Genomic DNA, 22,074 nt, shown 5'->3' with positions numbered 1-22,074 from the left:
GCCCCGCGGCGCCGCAGAGGGACGCGGGGAAGGCGGGCCGCCCGCGCCGTCATCACCGCGCGCCGCCGGGCGGGCCCCGCCGGCCGCGGCGATGGCCGGGAGCGGCGGGCGGCGCCTCCCGCAGGTAACGGGCGCGGCGGGGCGGCGCGGCCCGCCCGCCTCAGCGCCTCGGGGGGCGCCGGCCGCCGCACGCTTCCCTGCGGTCCCGCTTCCCTGCGGTCCCGCTTCCCTGGGATCGCGGATGAGGTTGTCGGGGCCGTGCGGCTTGCCGGCGGGTGGGAAGTCGCGCTGGACTCGAGCGAAGGGCGCCGAAGGTGGCATTGTGAAACTCGGGTTCGGGAAGAGGCGCGGGAGGTTGGAACGCTGTGGTTTTCCTTAGTCCCTGCCGTGGTTTGGGTAGCTTGGAACAATGGGCCAAGGCTGAATAACTTGGGCAGTGATATTCAGGATCAGCTTAGACGGGGCTCTCAGTAACCTGAGATGGCTGAAGATCACAGAATCATTAAGGTTGGAAAAGACCTCTAAGATCATCAAGCCTCAACCATTAATTCAGCGCCACCCTGTTCACCACCAAACCGTGACCCCACGTGCCACATCCACAGGGCTTTTTAACGATTCCAGGGATAGTGACTTAACCTCTTTCTGGGCAGCCTGTTCCAATGCCTGGTCTCCCTTTCTGTGAAGAGATTTTTCCTAATATCTAATCTAAATATATCATAGTAAAACTTGAAGCTATTCCCCCTTATCCTGTCACTTATTACCTGGGAGGAGAGACCAACCGCCACCTGGCTACATCCTCCTTTCAGATGGTTGTAGAGAGTGACGAGTTCACCCCTGAGCTTCCATTTCTCCCCTCTAAACAATCCCAGTTCCCTCAGCTGCTCCTCTAGACCCTTCAGCAGCATTGACTTCTGAATCCACACCTCAGAGTCTTTCCTGAGTTTAGGGAGACAAAAGTGGACACAGGACTCACGGCAGCCTCACCAGTGCCAAGTACAGGGGGACAATCCCTGCCCTGGTCCTGCTAGCCACACTATTGCTGGTACAGGCCAGGATGTGATTGGCCTTTGTGGCCACCTGAGAACACACTGGCTCATGTTCAGCTGCTGTCAGCCAGCCCCCCCAGGTCCTTTTCTGCCAGGCAGCTTTCCAGCCACTCTTCCCCCAGCCTGTGGTGCTGCCTGGGGTTGTTGTGACCCCAGTGCAGGACCTGGCACTTATTAAACTTTATTGAACCCCATACAATTGCCCTCAGCCCATCAATCCAGCCTGTTCAAACCCTAATGCAGAGCCTTCTTGCCATCAACTAGAGCAACATTCCCATCCAACTTAGTGTTATCAAAGATGTCCCTGCTCATGCCAAGGAGGCTGGGCTAAATGACCTGTAAAGGTACCTTCTAATCTAAACTCTATGAAGAATAAGGTGTTTTGTTGCTATGCATAAAACTCAACACAAAAAACTTGCTGTTGAGGAATGCTACAGGTTTTTAGGGCAAGCAATACAAGAGATTTACCTCAAAACACTGTGACCTGCACCTGCAATCCCTTCATCATTGAAAATGAATTCTAGGGTGAGGTTCCATTTGTTTTGCTTCCTTGGGCACACCCATGCTCCCAACCTTCAGCCTGCTTCTCGTGGCAGGTAGGAGTGTGTATCTGCTTCCTCAGGCAGTATCCTGGACCTCTGGCAGCAGCACAGAGGGAAGGAGTTCAGAAATCTGGACTGTCTGGGGCACAGGTGTTACTTGTGAAAACACAGTGACATGTCAGGACCATTAGCATTTCAGAAAGATGAATATGGGACAGAAATCCCCTCAGCCTGGCTATGACAAAAAGTTGGTATCAAATTTTATAGTTGCTGGTTGCTGGGCACCAGCTCAGCAAGTCTCCATCCAGCCCCCAGGTGCTGGGTGTGTTCTATTCACTCTCTGTTCTCCAGTCTCTGTGTTTGGCACTAATTGCCAAATGAGTGTTTATTCCCTAATGACATCTAAGTCCAGTTTATCAAGCAGATCAAGCAGTTGTAGAAAAGCATTTAAAAAGAAATCTATTCCTTTATATCAACCATGCTTTTGTGTTACATTCCCATTAATTTTGCTGTCTGGAGGAAAAATGTGGATATTGGAAGTGTAAAAATAAATATTCTTAGAAATGTTTTCCTTTCTTTAATTTAAGAGAGTGGACCGAGCCTCTGAGTATGGTGTCTCTGAAGCTTTTTCCCTTCAAAAGTCAAGGTGTGCACTTAGGCCCTGGGGTCCTGTGACAAGTTTGGAAACTGCAGAACGGCTGCAAGTTCATTGTGAGGCCTATGAGGAAGGTGAGGTAAAATTCTGCTTGCCACAAGATGCCTAAAATGAATTGTTCTTGGTCCAGCTTTGTTGTTCTGACTTAAACAGGCTCTTGCAAAGCTTGAGTTCGCAAGAAATAGTTTGTAGTAAGATGTCTTTCATCTAATGGAGAAAGGCATAAGAAGGACCAGTTGCTGGATTCAAGGCAGATCTTGACTGGCATACCTGAGAGAAGGATTAACTCTCTGCCTCCTGGAGATACCAAGGTCAAAACAAGGATAAGAACTGCCCTTGAAGATACACTGGTCAAAACCAAGTTAGTGCACTACAGGAAACCAGGTGAAATCACCTGACATATTTATGATAACAGATTAGTAGTGGAAATGGAGTTTGTGGAGTAGCTCTGTGTAAATTTCACATCTATAAATAACTGGTTTTGTTTTGATTCCCATGCAAAATTTTCCTCACTAGTTACCTAAATAAATATTTATTTTGTAAAGCCTGCAGCTAAAAGTGCTTGCTGAAGTTTGAAAGTAAAGCTGTGGAGGTTTCAAAAACAAAAAGAAGGAAAATTATCACCCATCAGTGCTAGAAATGTGTCTGCATTGTAAAAAGCTAAGAGGAGACAGTATTTTAAAAACTGAGTTAACCATTCTTTTAAGAATCAAAAGTCAGCATTACAGAACCAGATGATGACACATCTTAAAAGCATCCACTTCAATCCAGGAAGTCAGCTTTTTCATTTGTAATCATCAAGGGTTCAGCTAACAGCATGGAATGCACTTACCTGCTTACAGTGCACTGTCTGAATGTATTAGACAGCCAATGGCTCCAAAGGAGCTGTGTTTGCTGTGGTGAAAAGCCTTGTCTTTTCCTTTGGTGGAAAGGTTGCTTGCTTTCCTCATGTTTCTTTATTTATTTTTGTTTGCCCTTCTCTGCTAGAATCTTCCTTATTATAGCTACCAGTCCCTTGGAATTGTTCCTAGCTCAACTGAAATTCTTTCACCTGGAATCCATTATTACAATAGTTAATGGTAGTAACTACACAAAGCCCACTTTGTAAAGAGAAGTGCCAGGCTTTTACTCTAGTTACAAGAAAATCACAAACTCCAGTCAAAAAAGTAACCCTTCCCCAAGTGGCAAGTTGTTTTCTGCTCTTCTTTCTGTTATCAGATATATTCCCTGCTCCTGATCTGTCTGGAGAGATTATGAAAGAGAATAAAAGTGATTTGAAGGACAACAAACAGTAGATTTATGTTTTCTTCAAAAAACTCACCATTTTCAAAGAAAGTTTGAAAAAGGCTTTATTGCCTTAGAAATACCAGGGAGCATCTTTCACTGTGTGTTAGGAGTGGTATGAAGAGCAGCTGCTTGCTCCTGTCCATTGACTGTGTGTCTTACACTGTCTCATGACTCCTGCTGGAGTGGCTGGTGGGATCCCAGCTCTTTGTCCATCCTTACCACATGGATGGATGAGGATGCTTCTGCTTCTTGGGGGGCTGCTCCTGATGCCTTGCAGTTTACAGGCCTGCGTCCTGCTTCAGGAGCAACTTGGCCCATACAGCAAGGCCAGCTGGTTTGTTAAGGCAGCAGACACATGAACTGGCCTTGCTTTTGAGAAGAAACTCTGAAAAAGGAATTTTTATTTTTTTATCACAGTTGTTCATTAGGGATTTGAGCTCACTGAAGAGTACCACATCCATCATAGATGCATTCCTGTAGCTGCACCCATGACCTTGAGTTCCAGGTGAAGTTTGCCACCTGACAGATTTGTAATTGTTTCTGTGGTACTTGCAAAGGGTTAACCCGTACACATGAAGCAAAAGTTTGACCAAACAGTGGTTCTTTTGAATTTAGCATATGATAGCCTAGCCTGCGCATGTGGAAACCATCTAAGTGTCTTCAAGTGCAGTGGCAAAACATATGAAAGCTATCTAAAGTATTAATGACCTCATGTGAATTCCATCTCCTTGATAAATGCTAGAAAATAATCACAAGTGATCTAAATGCCTGCAGAATCATAGTAAAAGTGAGGTGGAGAAGAATTAATTTCTGATACACATGACAGGAAAAAGTTTGCCACCTTCTCTTCTTGTTCTTTTACAGATCAAGAAGATAAGAACAGAACTATTAGCTTTATTCCATTTTCTGTTGCAGATCAGGTTTCAGTCGTTCCTAGAATGTGATATAAATATCCCCGACTACTGCTAGTTTACACTTAGCCATATGTTTTTTCTAAGCAAGTGAAGTCATCAGTCTCTTTCCTCATGGTAGCCCAGGAGCTGCTCAGTAACTGGATGAAGTCCCAGCTGCAAATGGAGCTGAGTGATGGAGAAGAGGAAGTTGATTCTGTCCTTCAGGAAGAGCCTTCTGCAGCCCCTCCAAAATATGAGCATTTTGATGGTGAGAGCACTGCAAAGCAGGTCCTGGTTTCCTCTCCCAGGGTCTGCTGGGGAAGGAGGTCAGGCCTTATGGTTTGTCTGAAAGACTGAAAGGTAACAGTTTTTTTCTAGCCAGGACAGTGGACTCAATAGAAACAAGATTAAATGTGATGGTTTTGTCCCCCAGATCTTTACAGCATCTTGCTGTAGGGCTGCATAAATGTGACTCGTAAACATTCAATGTCTCCCTTTGTAAAAGAGAATTTTTTTTCTTTTGTGAACAGGTATTTTTGAGGCCTGTCAAGTTTATACAGCCATTTGAGATGCTCAGAGGCAAGACAGTAAAAAATGGATTAAACATTGTTACTGCTCTAGCGTGTTCAATGGGAGACTGATTATCACTCTGGGGATAAATGGAGTGCAGTCAGTGTGTCCATGTTCATCAGAAATGCATTCACAATCTGGGGAAGTGATCCCTTTAATTACATTAGGCTTTGTGATCTGAGACAGAAGGGTTTATTCATTTCAGACTAGCCTGAGATAATCTGAATTTCTCATTTCAGACTTATGCAGCTATCTGGAATGTGAAATGGAAAGTTCCTCTGTCCAGAAATACCTCCAGCATCTTTTGCAGAGTGAAGCTGTGAACTGTGGGATAGTGAAACATCTTAGACTTGAAGAGATCAAGGAAAAAAACAAACTTGCAGATCCACGAATAACCATGGAGCTCAGACACAAGCAGGTGAGCAGGCAAGGCATCTCAGTTAAAAGGAATAAGGTGGAGGATTATAGGATTAGAGTAAATGCTCAGTGATACCTCTCCAGTATTCTCTCAGAGCCTGCAATAATCTCTGACTTGGAAGCAACTACCCAAAGATACTCTTCCACAGTTCAGCTGAAATTTTTCTGCATCTCCATGTGCACATCAGCCTTTCAGCAGTAGCTTGCACAGTCAGCTTTCACTAAAACTTTTCAGGTTTTCCCCCTTTCTCTGAAGACTCACAGGAAGAGCTGCCACAGCTGTCAGTTGTGAGTTTGCTGCCATTAAGTAATGATTTAATTTCACTCTCTCACATGGAGTGTTTTGCTGGTCAAGAGCACAGTCTCTCCTATGAGAGAGTCTCTGCTATGGATAAGGTTTCTTGCTTAATGTGAAAGGTGGATTGTGACCTACCCTGGCAGTGTACAGTGAACTTCAAATTCTTCAGCCTTTTGTGTTTGCTTTGACTTTTGCCAATTTTCTCCTGCCCAGGTGAAAGAAAACCGAATGAGGCATCAGAAGGCTTTAGAGCTTCAGAGACAAGAAGAGTCCCTGAAGAAAGCCATTCTGTCTGAGGCCAGGCTCCAAGCACAACAGGAGGACAGAAGAAAGGCCCTGCAGGCTAAGAAGGAGGAAGAGGAGATCCAGAGGGAAATCGTGAAGCTAAGAAAGGAAATGGCTGAGAAGAAGTACACCATGGCAAAAGTTTGGAGAATGTAAGGAAGGGTGTGGGGGGTGTGGAGAGATGAAAACCACTTATTAGGTCCTTTTGTTAAATATAAGAGCAGTGGTCATTCCTAACAAAACAGCTGTTGCTGACTTTGAACTCTACAAAAGCCTTTTAGTCCTCTGTTACCAACATCAGTGGCAGAGTTTTTCATGAGTGGGAAGGTGAGCTAAGGATAGTGTTATCCTCCCCTCAGCCATTACAGTATGTGCACTGAATCACAAAGTAGCAGTGTTTGCACCACTGTGCATTCTCTCTATCAATTCTGTGGCTACATCCAGTCTTGCTAGCATCTAATGCCACATGAAAGCTGGTACACAGAAAAAAAAGTAAAAGAACAAAAGTCTATGTTGAAAGTCTAGCACTTGCAATACTTTCCCTACTATGAGAGAATAAAGAGCATTTTTGGCTGAGAATTCTGCAGAGACATTCTTTATTTTCTTCTGCTGAGCTTAGATTGTCACAGAGATGTCCCTTTTAGGGATGCCATTTATTTATTTTAGCAGCCTTGAGATCCTAAATCTTCTTACACAAATGCTTTAATGAAATATTTACTGAAATAATTTACTATTTTCTTCTGCCTTCTATGTTTAGGAAATGCACTGGACTGTTTAATCTCTGGGGCCCCAAACCATTACAGAGGTGGTTTTTAAGAAGGCAGAGTTAAAATAATCAGCAAATTTCTAAGCTGTAGAGGTGGTTCTATTACAATTGTCCAAAAAAAGAAGCTATTAGATTGTATATCATGATATTAAATCTGTGTGTTTGTTCACTTTCCAGGGAGGGGAAGAGACAAGAAAAAACTCAGAAGCTGTCAATGCAGGAGGGGTCTGCTGTGTCACCACCCCTGGTCCTGAAGAGGGAGGAGCAAGGAGAGGAGAAACAGAGGAAGACTCTGGAGTTGCTGCGCAGGATTCACACAAGTAAGCAGAGAGTGAGCATCACTTTTTTTTATCTGAGACTCTGAACTACCTGCCCTTGGTTACCATTTTCAAACCTGAAGTAAAAAGTCCTGTTTATACAGAATTTTTTACTTTTTCAACAAGCTCCTGATACTAGAAAAGTAGGAAAGCAGGGCCAAAAGTGTCTTACAAGACTAGGAGCAGGAAATCCTGAGGTGCCAACCCCACTGGGCCTGTGCCTTGAGTGTATTCAGTGGGACATTTCACTTAGAATTGTGGAAAAGACATGGCTCTCAAGACAGATGAGACCATAATGGCTTCTGCAATCAAGAAATAAGGAGATGTACAGAGGAGGAAGTGGAGTGAGATTTATTTTCCCTCAAGGAAGTAAATAAAAGGGTAAAGTGGCAGAAAAAAAGGCCTGAGAAGCGCTTATTGTGTGCATGGGAAGACATTGCACATTCTAATTCAGGAACAGGGAGAGGAAAGAGAAATGCTACAGCCTGGGATGAATTTTGAGCAATGGCTCTGAGAGTTGATGCATGCCAGCACATCCACAATAACAGGTTCCTCAACGATCCCTTCCACTAGGTGCAATAGGATATTCTGTGTTACTGCAACAGCTCTTTTGAGGCAAACTTTAATAATTCCTAGTAGGAACCCCTTTGTTGCATCCTTCATTATACATGGTCAGCTCTGGGTTAAATACGTATCAAATATTCACAACTAAAGAGTGATATTTTAGTACTGAATAATTTTGTATTATCTCAGCAGTTTCAGCAAAGGAAATACATTTCCTGAGTGCAGGTAATGCCATCCATCCCATAATGTTTTTAATTAATGGAGCAGTCATCATCGTTGATGTCTATATGTCTACATCTAGGGTTTTTTTCAGTAGAAGAATCCTGTAGATTTTATGGTGATCCTCCTCACAGTTCAATCCATCTGCCCATCTGCTGGATTTGAGCTTGGCTGTTATTTATCAGTACACAGCCTCTCTCCAGCAGTCTAAGCTGTGAAGATAAGCCTGAGTGAAACCACAGAACAATTCAGCACTGGCATAATGTAAGAAGACACAGCTTGGCTGAGCTAAGCAATAGTGACATTTTGATTACTTTCCTAAAGCAGAAAGAAACAGCTAATGCATTGACTTTTTGTAAGTCTCCATTTGAAGATTTCAGCAAGAGAGGAATGCAATTAACACAAGGCACTATGACAAAAGGGGAACAGCAGAGTCCTGTAAGTTGACCCACTTGGATGATCAGAATGAACAGTGTCTGCAGTGACAGGGCTAGAATTATGGGATAGATTAGACAGCAAATTGCTGCTCTGTACAATGTAAATTACTCCCAAAGGCAGCGAGTCTAATTATACAATAGGGGAAAGGTTTGGCTTCTTGCTGGAACAAGGATGAGCTGAGACCGTGTCATAAATTTACCCTAGGAAGCATTTTGATTTTTGTCTAAGTTAAAAATCCTTTTTATTTTTTTTTTTTTCAAAAAAAGCAGCAGTTATTCACAGATATATTCTTACCTGTAGCATCTTAGACATCTTCTAGATTAGAAAATATTTTCCCTGTCTCTAGAAACTGTATGTTCCTTACCTATTTCCTACCTTTATACTTGGTGAACTAAGTGCATTTCACTCCAAAGCATAGAGCCCCTTGTTATTATGTCTCTTCCTAAACCTTTTATGTTCTTTGTAGAAGATGTACACATGCTCTGCAATACTTTTTTTTTTTCTTAATCCTCAAGATAATTGTTGAAAATGAGGATTATAAAAAGAATCCAGAAGAAAGGAAAGCCAGAATAGGCAAAGGGCAGAGAGGATCAGTATTTGTATGACAGGCTGTATCTTGCTCATTGGTTTTTTGAAACTCTCCCATGCAGTGCTTGCAGCAACATTTCTCTGCTTGGCTGAAAGTTATTCTGGAGTACAGAATTAAAATGGGAAAAGCCAGAGCCTTTGCTGACTGGAGATGCCAATTGAAGGCCCTGCGAGGTTGGAGAAACTATACTTGGGCCCAGAAAGTAGAGCAGGAGACAGAGCAATTGGAAGTTCATCTCCAAGATCAAAACAGGTAGTGACCCTTTACTGTGGAATTCCTCCTACTGCAGTTGTACTTGGGCAGAGCAGTGATCAGGGACTGTAAAAGCAGCTTGTCATTTATCCAGCACGAGGGAAACAGCAGCTTTTTGAGAAAATTGCTACACTGCCTGCAGTCTGCCAGAGGCATTGTGGCACAGATGAAAAGGAGGACAGATATAAACAAGAGCTTTAGCATTTTCCAACAATCCTGTGTCTCAGTCTTTGTAGACATCTTTCCTAGAAAACTCACCCTGGCTTACTCTGGACTCCAGAGAATATGAGTTGCCAAATTTATTCCTGATTAATATATTTGCTTTTTTCAGTAGATGTACAGCAGAGATCATTTTGGCCAGTGCCTTTCATTAAGGAGGCTGTTGGATGAATTCCCTATCATCCAGAGAAGATACTTCCCTTCACAGGTGTCTGGCAGGCTGCAGTGGTGAGACACTGTCACTTCCCCATACGCAGCTGGCCAGAGAACATGATACCTCTTTTGCAGCTGTCCTGAATCCCAGAGATGCCACAGGAAATTGCAAATTGTGAACTAGTGAAACTTAATTCAGAATAGCAGGCATGCTTTCTGCCCTCCCACTCCTCCCCAGAGGAGCTCTGTACAACTTCAGAGGGCCTTCAGAGTTCAGCAGCAAAAAGACTCAGGAAGTGATGTGGCTTTGTGCCTGGGCAGAAGTCTCACCTCTGCCATAATGATAGTAAAAGGGTTTTAAAATCATGGGGATTAAGGGTTAAAAGGAAAAATAAGCTTATTAGGCCCTGGAAAAATAAACACCCTAAGCACATGGAGAACTTGTACTTGCTAGAACTGCACCTGTACATGATAAACTATATAATTGTTAGATGTTTAGTTTAGTTTTAGATGATTGTTTAGTAATTAAATATAATTACTGTTTAATCATAAGAACAATCATGAGAAACTGTGGTCAGGGACCTAAGAAAGATCATGAGAAATTCATGTCAATGTATAAAATAGAACAATATAAATTTAATAATTAATATGTAAGTTATATAACGATAGAATATAAAATATGTTCAGCTCGAAAGCCATGTCGGAGTCAGATTTGGGTTTGGACCCCTGATTCCCAGAGCTCTTAATAAAAGCACCTGCATATAATCATATCCCGTGATTATGTGTGTTCCGGAATGCTAACAATAACACAAACGCATTCCCATTCAGAAAAACCCAACTGGCTGTGGAGCACAACCAGCGACGCCTCCTGTGCTGCTGCTTTCTGGCCTGGCAGCACTGGAGCCGAGCAGAGACGGAAAAGCGAGAGCTGCAGATGAAGAGGGAGCAGACAAAGAGAAAGATGCAACAGCTGCTGGAGGCTGTATCACTGGGGACAGGTGGGGACAGACCACTGGAGGTTAACAAGCCTGGGACAGCAGAAGTAAACCATCATCAAGATTTAGAGCAAGACAAGGTAAATCCTTCTCATGTAGTTTTGTCTATTGGCATATCAGTATTCTCAGAAAGTACTTACTTTATGCAGTCTGAAATAAAGAGTTCATTGCCCCAGAGGAAATTTTCTTTCCCAGGATTACCCCCCAAATACCTCCCTGCAACTGTTCAGGAGAGAAGTCTAAAAATCAGAGGCAAATGTGAAGGACAATGGATGACTTTTAAAAATAATCTCTAGTGCTGCCAAAGAACAACCCTTCATGTACTCTGAGTCGCAATGAGCATCCCACCCCAGATCACTTTTACTGAGAGATTAGTTACATCTTTGATGCCAGCTTAGACTTAAAAAGAATAACTTGACTGCATGACATGACAAGAGATATTTTGCATGCCAGTTCAGCTTTCCTGCTTTTTATTATGGGGGTAAAAAAGGTTGTCACTGGCTGTTTCAGGATAATGCACATCACAGGGAGGTAAGAGAGGAGAATAAGAGGTTGCTTCCTTAAATTGTCATTTGTCAGGTTAGATCCCCATCTTCCCTTCTGTCTATAAAACCTGTACCACATCAGTGATCTAATGTCAGTATCAGAGCTCACATTTACATATTACAGGTCAAGCTTTCTGTTTGCTTAAGTGTAAGCAAAAGTTGATGCCTTTCAGTGCTTATACTATCCTAGTAGGCCCGTATTTTTCTTCTGCTGCACTGGTAAAATTTGTGGTCAAGGAATGGGACTGAATTTAGGGTTTGACCTAGGAATCAGAAAGCAGACTCTATAGCTGATGCAGCTTCAGAGAATGACCATGTGTCAAAAAGGTGCAGCCTCACTCTCCACTGTGCACCAGTTTTGTGGTAACATTTATCAAAGCTGGAAAAGAGGCTTAAGGAAGCAGGACATTGAAGACTTCTCTTCCATTTAAAAGGGGCCTGTTCAGTAGATCAGCTGTGTAGATCACTTCAACAACTGTTTTTAATTTTATTCTCCGTCTGAGCTCTAAGCAGGGACAACACAGTCCAAAAGGGAGTGTGCTAATCCCCAAGAAATGAGCTGTCCTAAGATGTGCTCCCTAACAAAATAGTCAGGATGTATTCCTGCCAAAGCTCTTGCTGAATCAGGATTTCTTCCTCCTGGTGAAATGGCACACAGCTCCTTAAGAGTTCTTTTCCACAGCCTCCACTTTGTGCATAATGGGGCCCCTCTGGCCTGACTGGATAAGGATTGCATAGCTGAGATTACCCCACTTCTCAGGCATCTCACTAGATTTGCAGTAAAAAAAAAACCACTATGCAGGAAAGGCAGAAGAGTGCTTGGTTTTAATCAATGCCAAATTTTCCTCATTTCTTTTTGTTTTTCCCTAGCCAACTGAAACTTACCTCATACAGAAAGAGCCTGATCAGACCAGAGACCAGTCTTGTTGGGATATTGTTCACACATCTCATTTCTGCAGCAGCCCCAAATTTGCCTGGGAGATTACCATTAAACATGCAGCCCTGAGTGCCCAGAACCAGACTACGTACAGGAATCATATAGCCACAGTGCTCCAGCAGTTTCAGGCACTCGATCCAAAGACGTCTCCTGCTTATGGTAGTTGCTTTGAGCACCGTCACGCCTTCCAGCAACGTGTGATTCAGGAGCAGAGGCAGCAGCTTCAGAAACAGCAAGAGCTGATCCTTAAACTGCAGGAAAATCAGAAGCTGAGCAGAGATAAAGAAGAGGCAGCACAAGCTATGGCTGTAACCCAGATGTTTCACAGTTCTGTTTCACAAACCAGGGAGAAAAAAGAATCCAGATGCAAAAATACAACCCCTTTGAGGTATATGCCCTCCATAAAGCAGGGTCAGTTAGTCATCATGTCTCATTCCCACTCAAGTTGAGCCAGAATTTGCCAGGCATATTTCAGTCATGCTAGTACTATCTGCTGTTCCTCTCAGCTGTGACTTAGCCTCAAAGGAAGTATCAGACTGGCCGCAGTTCTTTCTCCTTCTCCCTCCCTGCACTGGCTCAACATCAGGTGATCCATGCAGGATCCACTTGGAAACAGCAACACCAGTGTCACCCATAGTAGCAGCAGGGATCTATTTAGTTATGAAAGAAATGAGCATCGTCTTCCATTATTCCAGACCATACAGGAGCCCTGGAACTCAGTTCCTTTGCAAGGGTGCATCATCCAGTCCCATAGCAAGCAAAAGAAAGGTGTATCAGGGATAATGCAGCACAATGGAGAACAGAAACTACAAGGCCATAGGTGGTAGGTGTGAGACATAGTTTGACCACATTCACTGAAGAATTTCCTTACTCTTTTTCTTTCACAGCCTACCTGATTCTCCTGGGCCAGAAAACACAAGGGCAGCAATGCAAGGCAGGAGGCCTTCCAGCCAGCTGACCTCACCTCATCCCATACTGAAAGGTATTGTTCTAGACAACAAACACCATTCCAGACCACTTTTCTCAAGAGTTTGTATGGAAATGTCTGTCTTTGCCTCAACTTTGCTGGCTGATGATATTGTGCAAGTAAAATTGTGCACTTTCTTTCCCAGTCTGATGAATGCTGTAAGAGGAGAGTGTGAGCTGTTCTCCTGTTCGAGTCAGGCACTTGTAAAACCTGGGACACTGCAGGCCCCTCATGTCCACACTGTTGTGGCAGCTGTTGCAGCACTTGTGGTGTCTCTGCTGTGACAAGACTCAGAGAAGCTGTACAGGTGTTTTTTGCCACCAGTCTCATTCCCTTCGTTATGCATCCAAGAAACACTTAAACTAGCCAGTCATTTTCATCCGAATTTGTTAGAGGTGTTGAGATTTCAGAGGGAATTAAGTGCCTAGCCAAGGTTTTGTGAGACAACAATAGCCAGGCTGGGAAAGGAACTCCAGATCCTTGCCTTTTGTAAGATAGCTTCCCTTCTCTGGCCACAGTGGCACAAAATAAACATGGAACCTAGCCTTTTCATCAGTAAAGTAGAATCAAGGTTCTGTTATATCCTTAGGTCAGGTTCTTCTGTATCAATGCAGGGTACTGACAGTCTGCATGAAAGGTTGTCTGGAATACAATCATTGTGATGTTTCAGTAGTTTGGGATCAGCAGACCTTTTTGGCCATGACAGTGGGCATTAATATGTCTTTCACTACCTGTGTTCATCTCCAATGCTACCTAGTCCAAGCCATCATTCACCCTGATTTGCCTGAACTCTGTATACCTTAGAGACAGCAAACATATTTCTCAAAGCATTCAAGTAGTTGTGTTTAAAGATCCCAAAAAATTCAGTGAAGAAGTTATCACTGAATGGTTTTCCCTTGGCTGAGAATCCTGGGACAGCTGTGAGGAGGAAAGAATCTGAGGAAACATACTGTGGCCAAAACACTTCAGTGCCTCCCAGTTATTGATTGCTCCAGCCTGTGCTTTGTTTGCAACTGCAGAGGAAGCAAGCACAGGCTCCCAACTCCTCTGCATGCTCTGTGTGTAACACCTTTGCTGATGGCCAGCAAGATCACTCCATTGCAATTTATCTTACAAAACAAGCATTAAGCAGTAGTTTCTTACTAGTGGGACCAAGTACCTGTATGTTCCTGTGACAGTGATGGTATAATGAAATTACTTTTAAATAACCAGTTAGAGCTTACTGGAGACCTCAGAGTAATTGCTGCTATATCATGTGCCCTGGGCCTCAGCCCTCAATCAGGCAAGGCAGGGAGGGACAAACCCTCTGAACACAGTTCTTTCATAACTGAGCCTCATGGTTGTGACTGTCAACCAAGTAGGGTGGAGAGAATGTAATTGCCATGATCCTGAGTCATCTCACAAATGTTTATAGGTTCCTTGTTCATGACACTGCCAGCTGCAAGGGGCAGCAGGAAGCAAGTCCCTTTGTGCTGGCATTGCCAGGGCAGTGGGGGCCTGGCATAGAGTGATGCATCTTTGTTCACCAAACTTCTGCCATTACATCATGGCTCATTTCCACTAAGCCTTATGTCCTTTGTTTCTGCAGGGATGCAGGAGAGAGCGATTCAGCGGGCAGAACAGAAGAAGAAAATAGAAGAAGCCAAACAACGAAAAGCAGAGGAAAAATTGGTAAGGGAAGTGGAAAATGAAATAAAGTGATCTTGTAACTGGAATAATGTTTCATTCCAGTTACAAGAAATGCTGATTTAAACCCAGAGTCAGGGACTGAGAAAAGGCTCTTTATCCAAAACAGGAGTTTTGTGACTTGTGAGAAAGCAAATACCCATCACACATCAAAAGAAGTAGTTACTGCTATTTTTGCAGCACCAGCCCTCCTGTATCATAGACAGATCTTGAAGTTGCAGTTCTAGAAACAGCCTCCCTTACCACTCCCCAGCACTTTTTTCACATGACAGTCTTTGCTGAGAATGGTAAGGGTGGAAGTGCCACAGCAATCCACTTGATGGGACTTGGCAGTGGTGGGGTTCCCCTCCCTGCCTTTCCTCTCTGGTCACATGCAGCTTGAGGACATGCAGCCTCACCTAGTAAAAATCTGAATCTTTCTAGGAAATCTCTGCTGAAGAGAGAAGATACAATGTTTGTATAGTTCATACACAAAGTCTGTGATACACACCCAACAGAGGAGCCTTCTTCAAGTCAGGATATAAAACTGTCACTGAAAATATTGCTAGTAAATTGCATTAGGATTAGAAAGTGTGATTTCAGTGTCTGGGGAAAGAAATGTTTGGGTACCTGTAATGCTACTTTGCATGTGGAAATGAAACTTGAGAGCAGAGCCTAGGGATTCAGAACTGACTTCAGTAATCAAGTTCTCAATAAATTACTTGGTGCATGCTTTACTTTTTTTTAGAGGAAGAGTGAACAAATACTATAACCTAGGGCAAAGATATGCATGTACATACATAGAAAAATAGGTAAGATAGATAGATAGAAAAAGATATGTATATATGCAGTAAAAAGGACAATCCCTCCTCCATGTCCCTTCCACAGTTCCACACTAGCACAGATTGTGTCTAGTATGTGAAAATTCACCTGCTGAAGCTTCAGGTTCTGGTCAATATTAAAGGAATACTAGGAAAGTTTGAAGATCTGTGTTCATGGAAAAGGTCACATGAAACAAATTGAATTTCACCTTTCTCCAATTCAAGGCCCAGCTGAAGGCTGAAGAGGAAGCACGACAGAGGAAGGAAGCCGAGGAAAAGGAAGCACAGCAGGAAAAACGCCGGGAGGAGAGAAGGCAGCAGAAGCTGGTGACCAAATGCCTTAACTGTTTTTTCCCCTTTAGCAGGGATAGGGAAGAAGATCCATTACCCACTGGTACTCAGTCAGCAGCCAGAATAATGTGAACTGAAGGTCTTCATTGGAAGAGCATAGTTCCACAGCACCCACAGTACAGACTTACAGAGTCTACAGCCACGTAAGCCCCTCACAGTGGCAGCATGTTCAGTCTACTCTCAGATTCCTTCCACTCTTGTCACTGCTTCAATCTATGCAGTGATACCAGTCACGAACACATGATTCAGAAGTAAACGAGCCTGACAGTTATATCAAGATCACCTTTTCCTCTTAGAGCTAACCTAGGAATAGCTGCACTTCATTATTGTTACTTGGAAATGAGTTGTCCTAATAACCTAAATAGCGCATTTGAAATCCTACATGAATTCAACCTGCAGCTACTGTTCTACTTGGATTGAGTGTTTTAGAACATTTGACCTTCATTCCTGAGTATCAGTCAAAAGTAGTGTTACACAGTTATGAAATACCTACATCCCTCTCCTACTGTTTAGGCTAGATTAAGTGGTAGGGTCCATGCATAAACTCAGAATCATTTTGGGACATGTTTTGGACATTAGAGAAGATTCCTGCTACATCAGCACTTAACTCCAAACGGCAGGGCTGATACACAGCCCAAGGGAGTGTCCAGGAATACCATCATCTCCCAGAAGACAAATGCTTTAGAACACAGGTTCTACTGCATGGGATCATGTCTGGTCTGCAGTGCTAAAGATGATGCAGATCCCTATTTCCTGTCAGGTCAGAACCTCCAGCTCCAATATGATAGTCTATTGCATTGCTTAATGTCCTCTTCATCCTGAGGGAATTAAAACTACTGCTTTTCATATTGCAGAAAGAACTGGAGAAGCAGAGGAGGCTGGAGAAAGAGCAGCAGCTCCAGAAAAAGGCTAGAGATCACTATGAGAAGGTCCTTCTCAGAAAGCTGGGAATAGTGCCATGGAAAAGGCTGAGGGAGCAAGCCAGAGAAAACTTAGTGGTAAGTGCTAAGGATAAAGGAAATGACTGGTGCCATAGGAGGAAGGGAAAAAGTAGATGCAGCACTTAGAAGAAGCCTTAATAGGCTTTTAGGCCAGGTAGAGATGGAAAATGCAAAATTCTCCCTGCATACCCTGCCTTATATTAGTTCTTTAAATCAGCCGATCTGACAATAATAATGAAAAGCCATTAAAAACACACAGGGATGGCATCCTCATTTATAGCTGATTAAACAGGATTGAAAAAAGAAAAAAAAAGTCCTATGACATGTGCCTGTCGGTTTTCTTACTCCACAGCAAAGTTTATCAGTGAGATACCACCAAGCAACTTTAGCTGTAGGAGTTGGCCACTGCTAGTGGCAGGATACTACAGGTGATAATCCAACAATCTATTCTATCCTGGCCCTATCCTGAGTGCAGAACAGGGAGTGGCACCTTCCAAGACCTCAATACAGGAGTATTGCTAAAGAAACATTTCTGCACATGACTGAGTCAGAATCCCTTATCAGGGAGAAATGGATAACACTCAGCTGTATCCTGAAGATCCAGCCAGAGCCCAGGGCTAAGTTGGAAAGCTTCCATTTAAGTCACTGGAACTGGAGCTACTCACAGTACTTGACCAAATGCACACAGGCCTCCAGCTGGGAAGAAGTAGATGGATACAAGCTGTTCCATATGTCCACCCCACTGGTCAGCATTATGGACAGGTTTGGACTGTGCTGTTACAGGCCATTCCTCTGCCCCATTCACAATCAGTTAAACTGAGCATCTCATTCAAAAGGGTATTCTCTAGAAGGGATGCAGCAGGGGCCTGGTAGAGAGACTGATCTTGTTCCTTATGCTCTTTGTGGGATCCTTGAAGTTATTCCAGCTGTCAGAAATCTGGGTTTGGGTGGCCTCAAAAAGCTAAGATGATTTTCTAGTGCACCAAATTTTCTGTGGCTTTATACTTAGGTAGTCATCAGTTCAGGTAAGCAGCTGCTGTCTCTACTCAGGTGGCAGAAAGGCACCACAGCTTGGGTCTGAAGAGGAAATGCCTGATGACTTGGCTGCAGGACACCCAGCAGAGTCTCAGGGAGAAGATGTCTCGGGCTGAGGACTTCTATTCCCATATGTTACTGAGATGGGGCTTCAGGAACTGGCTAAAGGTTGGCCTGCACCACGGTAGAGAAATGATACCAAGAGAGCTGGCTGCTGCCACACTTTCCTTTAACCACAGTGCCAATTCACTCACCTGTAGAATAACTTGGCAAAGGCTGTGCTATCTCCCCCTTCCAGCAACATTATTCCCTTTTTCAAAGACCTTTTCTCAGCTTCTCACTCTCCATCACTCTTCCACACAGAATTTTCTCTTACACACTTCTCCACCATCTACTGTCTCACCCTGATCCCTGCTGATTTTCCTCCACTCCTGTGCCCACCACCCTTCACTGCCACAGTCTCAGCAGTGTTTTATTTATTGGGCCAGAGGTTGGGAGAAAAAAGAAGAAAAAAAGCCATTCTCACCTGTTTCTTTGTCCTCCTCCCCAGTACAAGGATTATCTCTCTGCTCAGGAGGAGAGAGCAAGTACCTTCCACACAGTGTGCCTCATGAGGAAGTGTTTCTGGGCATGGTTTGACCATATCCTGGAGGAAAAAAGGGCCTTATGGGAGAGGCTGAAGATCGCTGCTGAACACAGTAACAAGTGAGTGTATACCCTTACTAGCAGTTCTTTTTACTTTAGTTTAATATACCCTGTAGATTATTTTAGGGGCAACTTTTGACAGGTCAGCTTGTCCCCAGGAACACATGGAACAGATTCTCTACTGCTGGTGTTTTACTTCTGTGATATGTACAGACAGCATCAGCAGCGGTTTATGCTAAGTTTCCATGCAGCCTGGAAAAGAAAGTGTAATGACACCCTTCACGGGACTTCTAAATCTGAAAAAAAGAGAATACAGTGAAAACCTAAGTAAGGATAAGAAGCTGAAACTCTCTAAGCTGATTAGCAGATCTGGCCATGCAGCTTCTGCTAAAAGCTGCCTTAGGAAAATCTTTAAGTACAATTACAGCAAGCCCAATGATTGTGTGGGAATTACATAGTACTTTTTTGTACACAGCAGATTATTTAGTTCACAAATCCAAAGTTGATCAACTAGAAATCCTACTTAAGGAGTCTCTACATTTATGCCATCACCAGCCTGACTTGGCAGCAAAAACTAGAGCAGTCAGTTCTAGCAATCATGACCAGAGCTGGATACACTCAGTCCACTCCTTGTCCCATAAAATGCATTCTAGAAGGAAGAAAGAACTATTGTCAAAGTTCAACAGAAAACAGAAGCCTGTTCACCTGCCTCATCTTGGAAGCATGGTAGCTGCATGCAGTCATGAATAGGCTGTGCCTGTGCACAGCCCCAACAGGATCTGCAGCACCTTAGAAGAAGAAGGAAATTAAATTCACCTCTTATGTGGTAGAGCAAACCTGTTCTAGCTTGCTGTGTCAGTAAGGTCTGAATAGTGCAGTTTAACATTAACAAGCCAGCAAACTGGAGGAACCAAGGGAAAGTCAGACCCAGGAAGAGACTGGATACTAGGAGCATAATCACCTGACATGCTTCTTTATCTCTTTCTCAACTTGCAAAAGGCAGTTCAGACCTTGCCATAACAAACTCTTCTTTAGACAGGACTGTGGTTCCCTATTGCCTGTATGGGAACCCAAGGCAAGGGCACCTTTGATGGAGTGATTAAAATCAGGTAAGAATTGGAAGCCAGCTGCCTGCACTTCTAAGGGGCTGGTTTGGACCAAATGAACCTGCATTTTTCCTAAAGAAACTTCTTTCAGAGGCCCTGTTCATTCTTCAGAAAACCTCTTTCATTATTAGAGTGCTAAGCAAACAGCAGCTAATGAATCCTGTCAGAGAGAACAGAATTCTTGGTGGAGAGGAATAGAAAAAGGCAATATGTTATTTCTCCCCAGCATGATTGACATTTCAATGAAATGGTCTGCATGTAGATGCTTAACATGTGACAGGCCTGATTAAGTGCAGAAAGGACAAATCTTCAAGATGTGAATTCCCCTTTCAAACAGAAGTTCTCTTTTGATTGCCCGTTATGTCATGTACACATCTGCATGTTGTGACTTTGTTCCTTGTGTCCCTAATTTCTTTCAGGAGACTTACACTGAACACATTCAAGGCATGGAGGCAGTACCCATTACTGATGAAAAAGGAAAGGGAAAGAGAAGAAAGAAGAAACCAGCTACGCAGGAGAGTAGCTGAAATTCTCCCCGACTTCCAAACATGATAGAAGAGAGTCAGATGAGACGGGAAGAGGTCAACAAGATTAATTCAGTTCAGTGCTATCTCCCTACTGACTGAAACAAGTCCAGGGGGAAGGCTTATGAAGTGCAGAAGGTCTTAGAGCCAAAGGGAGCTCCCTGTAGTCAGTGTTGTTGTAAACAAAGTAGAGAGGAAACTTAACTGACAGTTTCATGTTGCACTTCATGGACTTACTCCTTTTAAGCCTCTGTAGGGGTATCTTGGCTGGTGGCTATGAAACCCAGATAACCAAACCCAGCACGGGGTGTCTTTGAGGTCAAGGCCATTTCCACATGCAGAGCTAGCTGCAGCAATAACATGAATCCTCCTTCATCCAAAGAAGCACAGAACTGAACTGCACCTCTTTTTACCTAAGAAGTAGCCTGGTGCTTTTCTGTTGACAGTAATCTGTAGGGTGACAGCTTGTCTGGAGGGCAGACAGACCTTACTGTCAGCTGACCCCTAACAACAGCTGTGAACTTGGCCACCCAGAGCACAGTTTCTAGCTAATTGTGCCAGGAAAGTTTGGATGGGAGGGGGAAAGGGAAGAGTCTTTTATGCAAACCATATTTGCTAATGATCCAGATCACATCACTGTATACTGGAAAGTCTAAAACCTGGGTTCTTTTGCAAGAGGCTGCCTTGTTTGCAGCACTGGCCAGTACACAAGCACAGTGCTTTGATTTTGGTACCAAGCAGTGATCCCAAGTTTATGAGCCTCAATTGTCATTTAAACACTTCCCAAACTGTTTAATATTTCAGGGTGTATTGTGCAAGTCTGTCTGAGCTGTTTCACTTGATCGAGTACTTAAAAGAAAAAAAGACAAAACTCCAAGAAAAAGACAGATTGCAGCTTTTACAGAAGCTGATGTGATTAAAATGGAAGTTTCATACTACTGTTTTTAACCTTAACCTGCAGCATAATGCAGACAGGCTAATGCCTTCAGGTACACTATGTCTTAGTAACAACATAAGGCAGGAAGCTGGAATCATTTGCCTCTCACAGCAAGATAGGCAAAGCTCTCCAAAAGCATTTGGCAGTACAGGAAATACTTGAGTAACACCAGAAAGGCAACAGTTTACTATTACCTTGTAACAGATCGTTAGTAATACCCATATATGCACTGAAAGTTTCTAATAAACCCAAATCTGAAATTAATACAACTGAGCTGTTGGTGCAGATTGTGTCAAGCCAACTGAATGGCACTGGACAGAAAGCCAGAGCCAGAGACCTAGACCAGCATTAAGTGCTGCAGATGAAGTGGCATAGGACAGGGTGGGTGCCCAAGCACAGCAGCACACCGCAGAGCTTTAGCATCAGGAACTTGTCCATGTGGACACAGGGATGTGACCAGAAAGAGGACCCTGCTCACAAAGCCAGGCTGTCGGTGCAGGTCTGAAGACAGCTGTGACTCCCAGGTACCTCCCACAGCCACCCTCTGCAGCAGCCAAACACTCCCCATCTCCCTGCAGGCCTGGCCAGCAGCAGGTCGGATGAGCACATTCTCCAAGCACAGGGAGCTGAAGGTGCTGCGTGGAGTGTGGGCGAGCTCAGACCATCTGGCTGCATTGAGAGGCAGATTGTGAGAGGAAGCACAAGCTGGGAGAGGCTGGATAACACATTGCAGGGAAGAGCAGGGGGCGTTTTTTGCAGAGGACTGAGCCAAACAGGCAGGGAGGAGCTGAGCTGGAGATGAGCTCCCAAAGCAATGCCCCAGTGCAGCCAGCAACTACACTTGGTGCTAACAGCAATCCACTTGCTCGTATGACATTCTTTCCCATTGTAAGTCTCTGCCATGTAGTGCCCAACAAGCTCCTGGAACTCCTGAACCAGCCTTATACTCCTATTTTTCTGCCGGAATTTTCCTCCCTACTGGGGCTTGACAGTGAACACAGCAAGGAAGGCCTCTGGCCCACCCTCCACTTGGATTTACAGTGTAAGGACAATAGTGACCCAGAGGACAAAAGGCAAGAGAGAGAAAGCATCTCC

The 22,074-nt window shown here is 43.8% G+C and overlaps 1 protein-coding gene across 2 annotated transcripts; it reads left to right on the top strand.

The window, feature by feature from the left end:
* Positions 1 to 68: 68 nt before the first annotated feature.
* On the top strand, positions 69 to 21,248 carry CCDC191 (coiled-coil domain containing 191). 2 transcript variants are annotated; one of them, XM_021548991.2, is made up of 16 exons: positions 69 to 124; positions 2,176 to 2,317; positions 4,563 to 4,691; positions 5,233 to 5,411; positions 5,922 to 6,145; positions 6,937 to 7,090; positions 8,948 to 9,138; positions 10,339 to 10,585; positions 11,921 to 12,375; positions 12,875 to 12,969; positions 14,543 to 14,625; positions 15,666 to 15,767; positions 16,646 to 16,789; positions 17,783 to 17,935; positions 18,318 to 18,472; positions 19,938 to 21,248. In XM_021548991.2, exons 1-16 carry the CDS (start codon positions 92 to 94, stop codon positions 20,068 to 20,070), a joined length of 2,619 nt encoding a protein of 872 aa, XP_021404666.1. In that variant the 5' UTR covers positions 69 to 91; the 3' UTR covers positions 20,071 to 21,248. The 2 variants fall into 2 exon arrangements, with proteins under 2 accessions (XP_021404666.1, XP_021404667.1); XM_021548992.1 differs by lacking the exon at positions 69 to 124 and having other exon boundaries at positions 2,232 to 2,317; positions 4,568 to 4,691.
* The last annotated feature ends 826 nt before the right edge of the window (positions 21,249 to 22,074 follow it).

This window comes from Lonchura striata, chromosome 2, assembly GCF_046129695.1.
Source record: "Lonchura striata isolate bLonStr1 chromosome 2, bLonStr1.mat, whole genome shotgun sequence".
NCBI classification, from domain to species: Eukaryota; Metazoa; Chordata; class Aves; order Passeriformes; family Estrildidae; genus Lonchura; species Lonchura striata.
This window is presented reverse-complemented; position numbering and strand designations above follow the sequence as displayed.

Bases quoted from the DNA above. Each gene is read 5' to 3' on its own strand.
- CCDC191 (XM_021548991.2), top strand. From the start codon at position 92: ATGGCCGGGAGCGGCGGGCGGCGCCTCCCGCAG. The intron at 6,146-6,936 runs GTAAGGAAGGGT...TTCACTTTCCAG, and splicing joins ATGGCAAAAGTTTGGAGAAT to GGAGGGGAAGAGACAAGAAA. The intron at 12,376-12,874 runs GTATATGCCCTC...TTTCTTTCACAG, and splicing joins AAAAATACAACCCCTTTGAG to CCTACCTGATTCTCCTGGGC.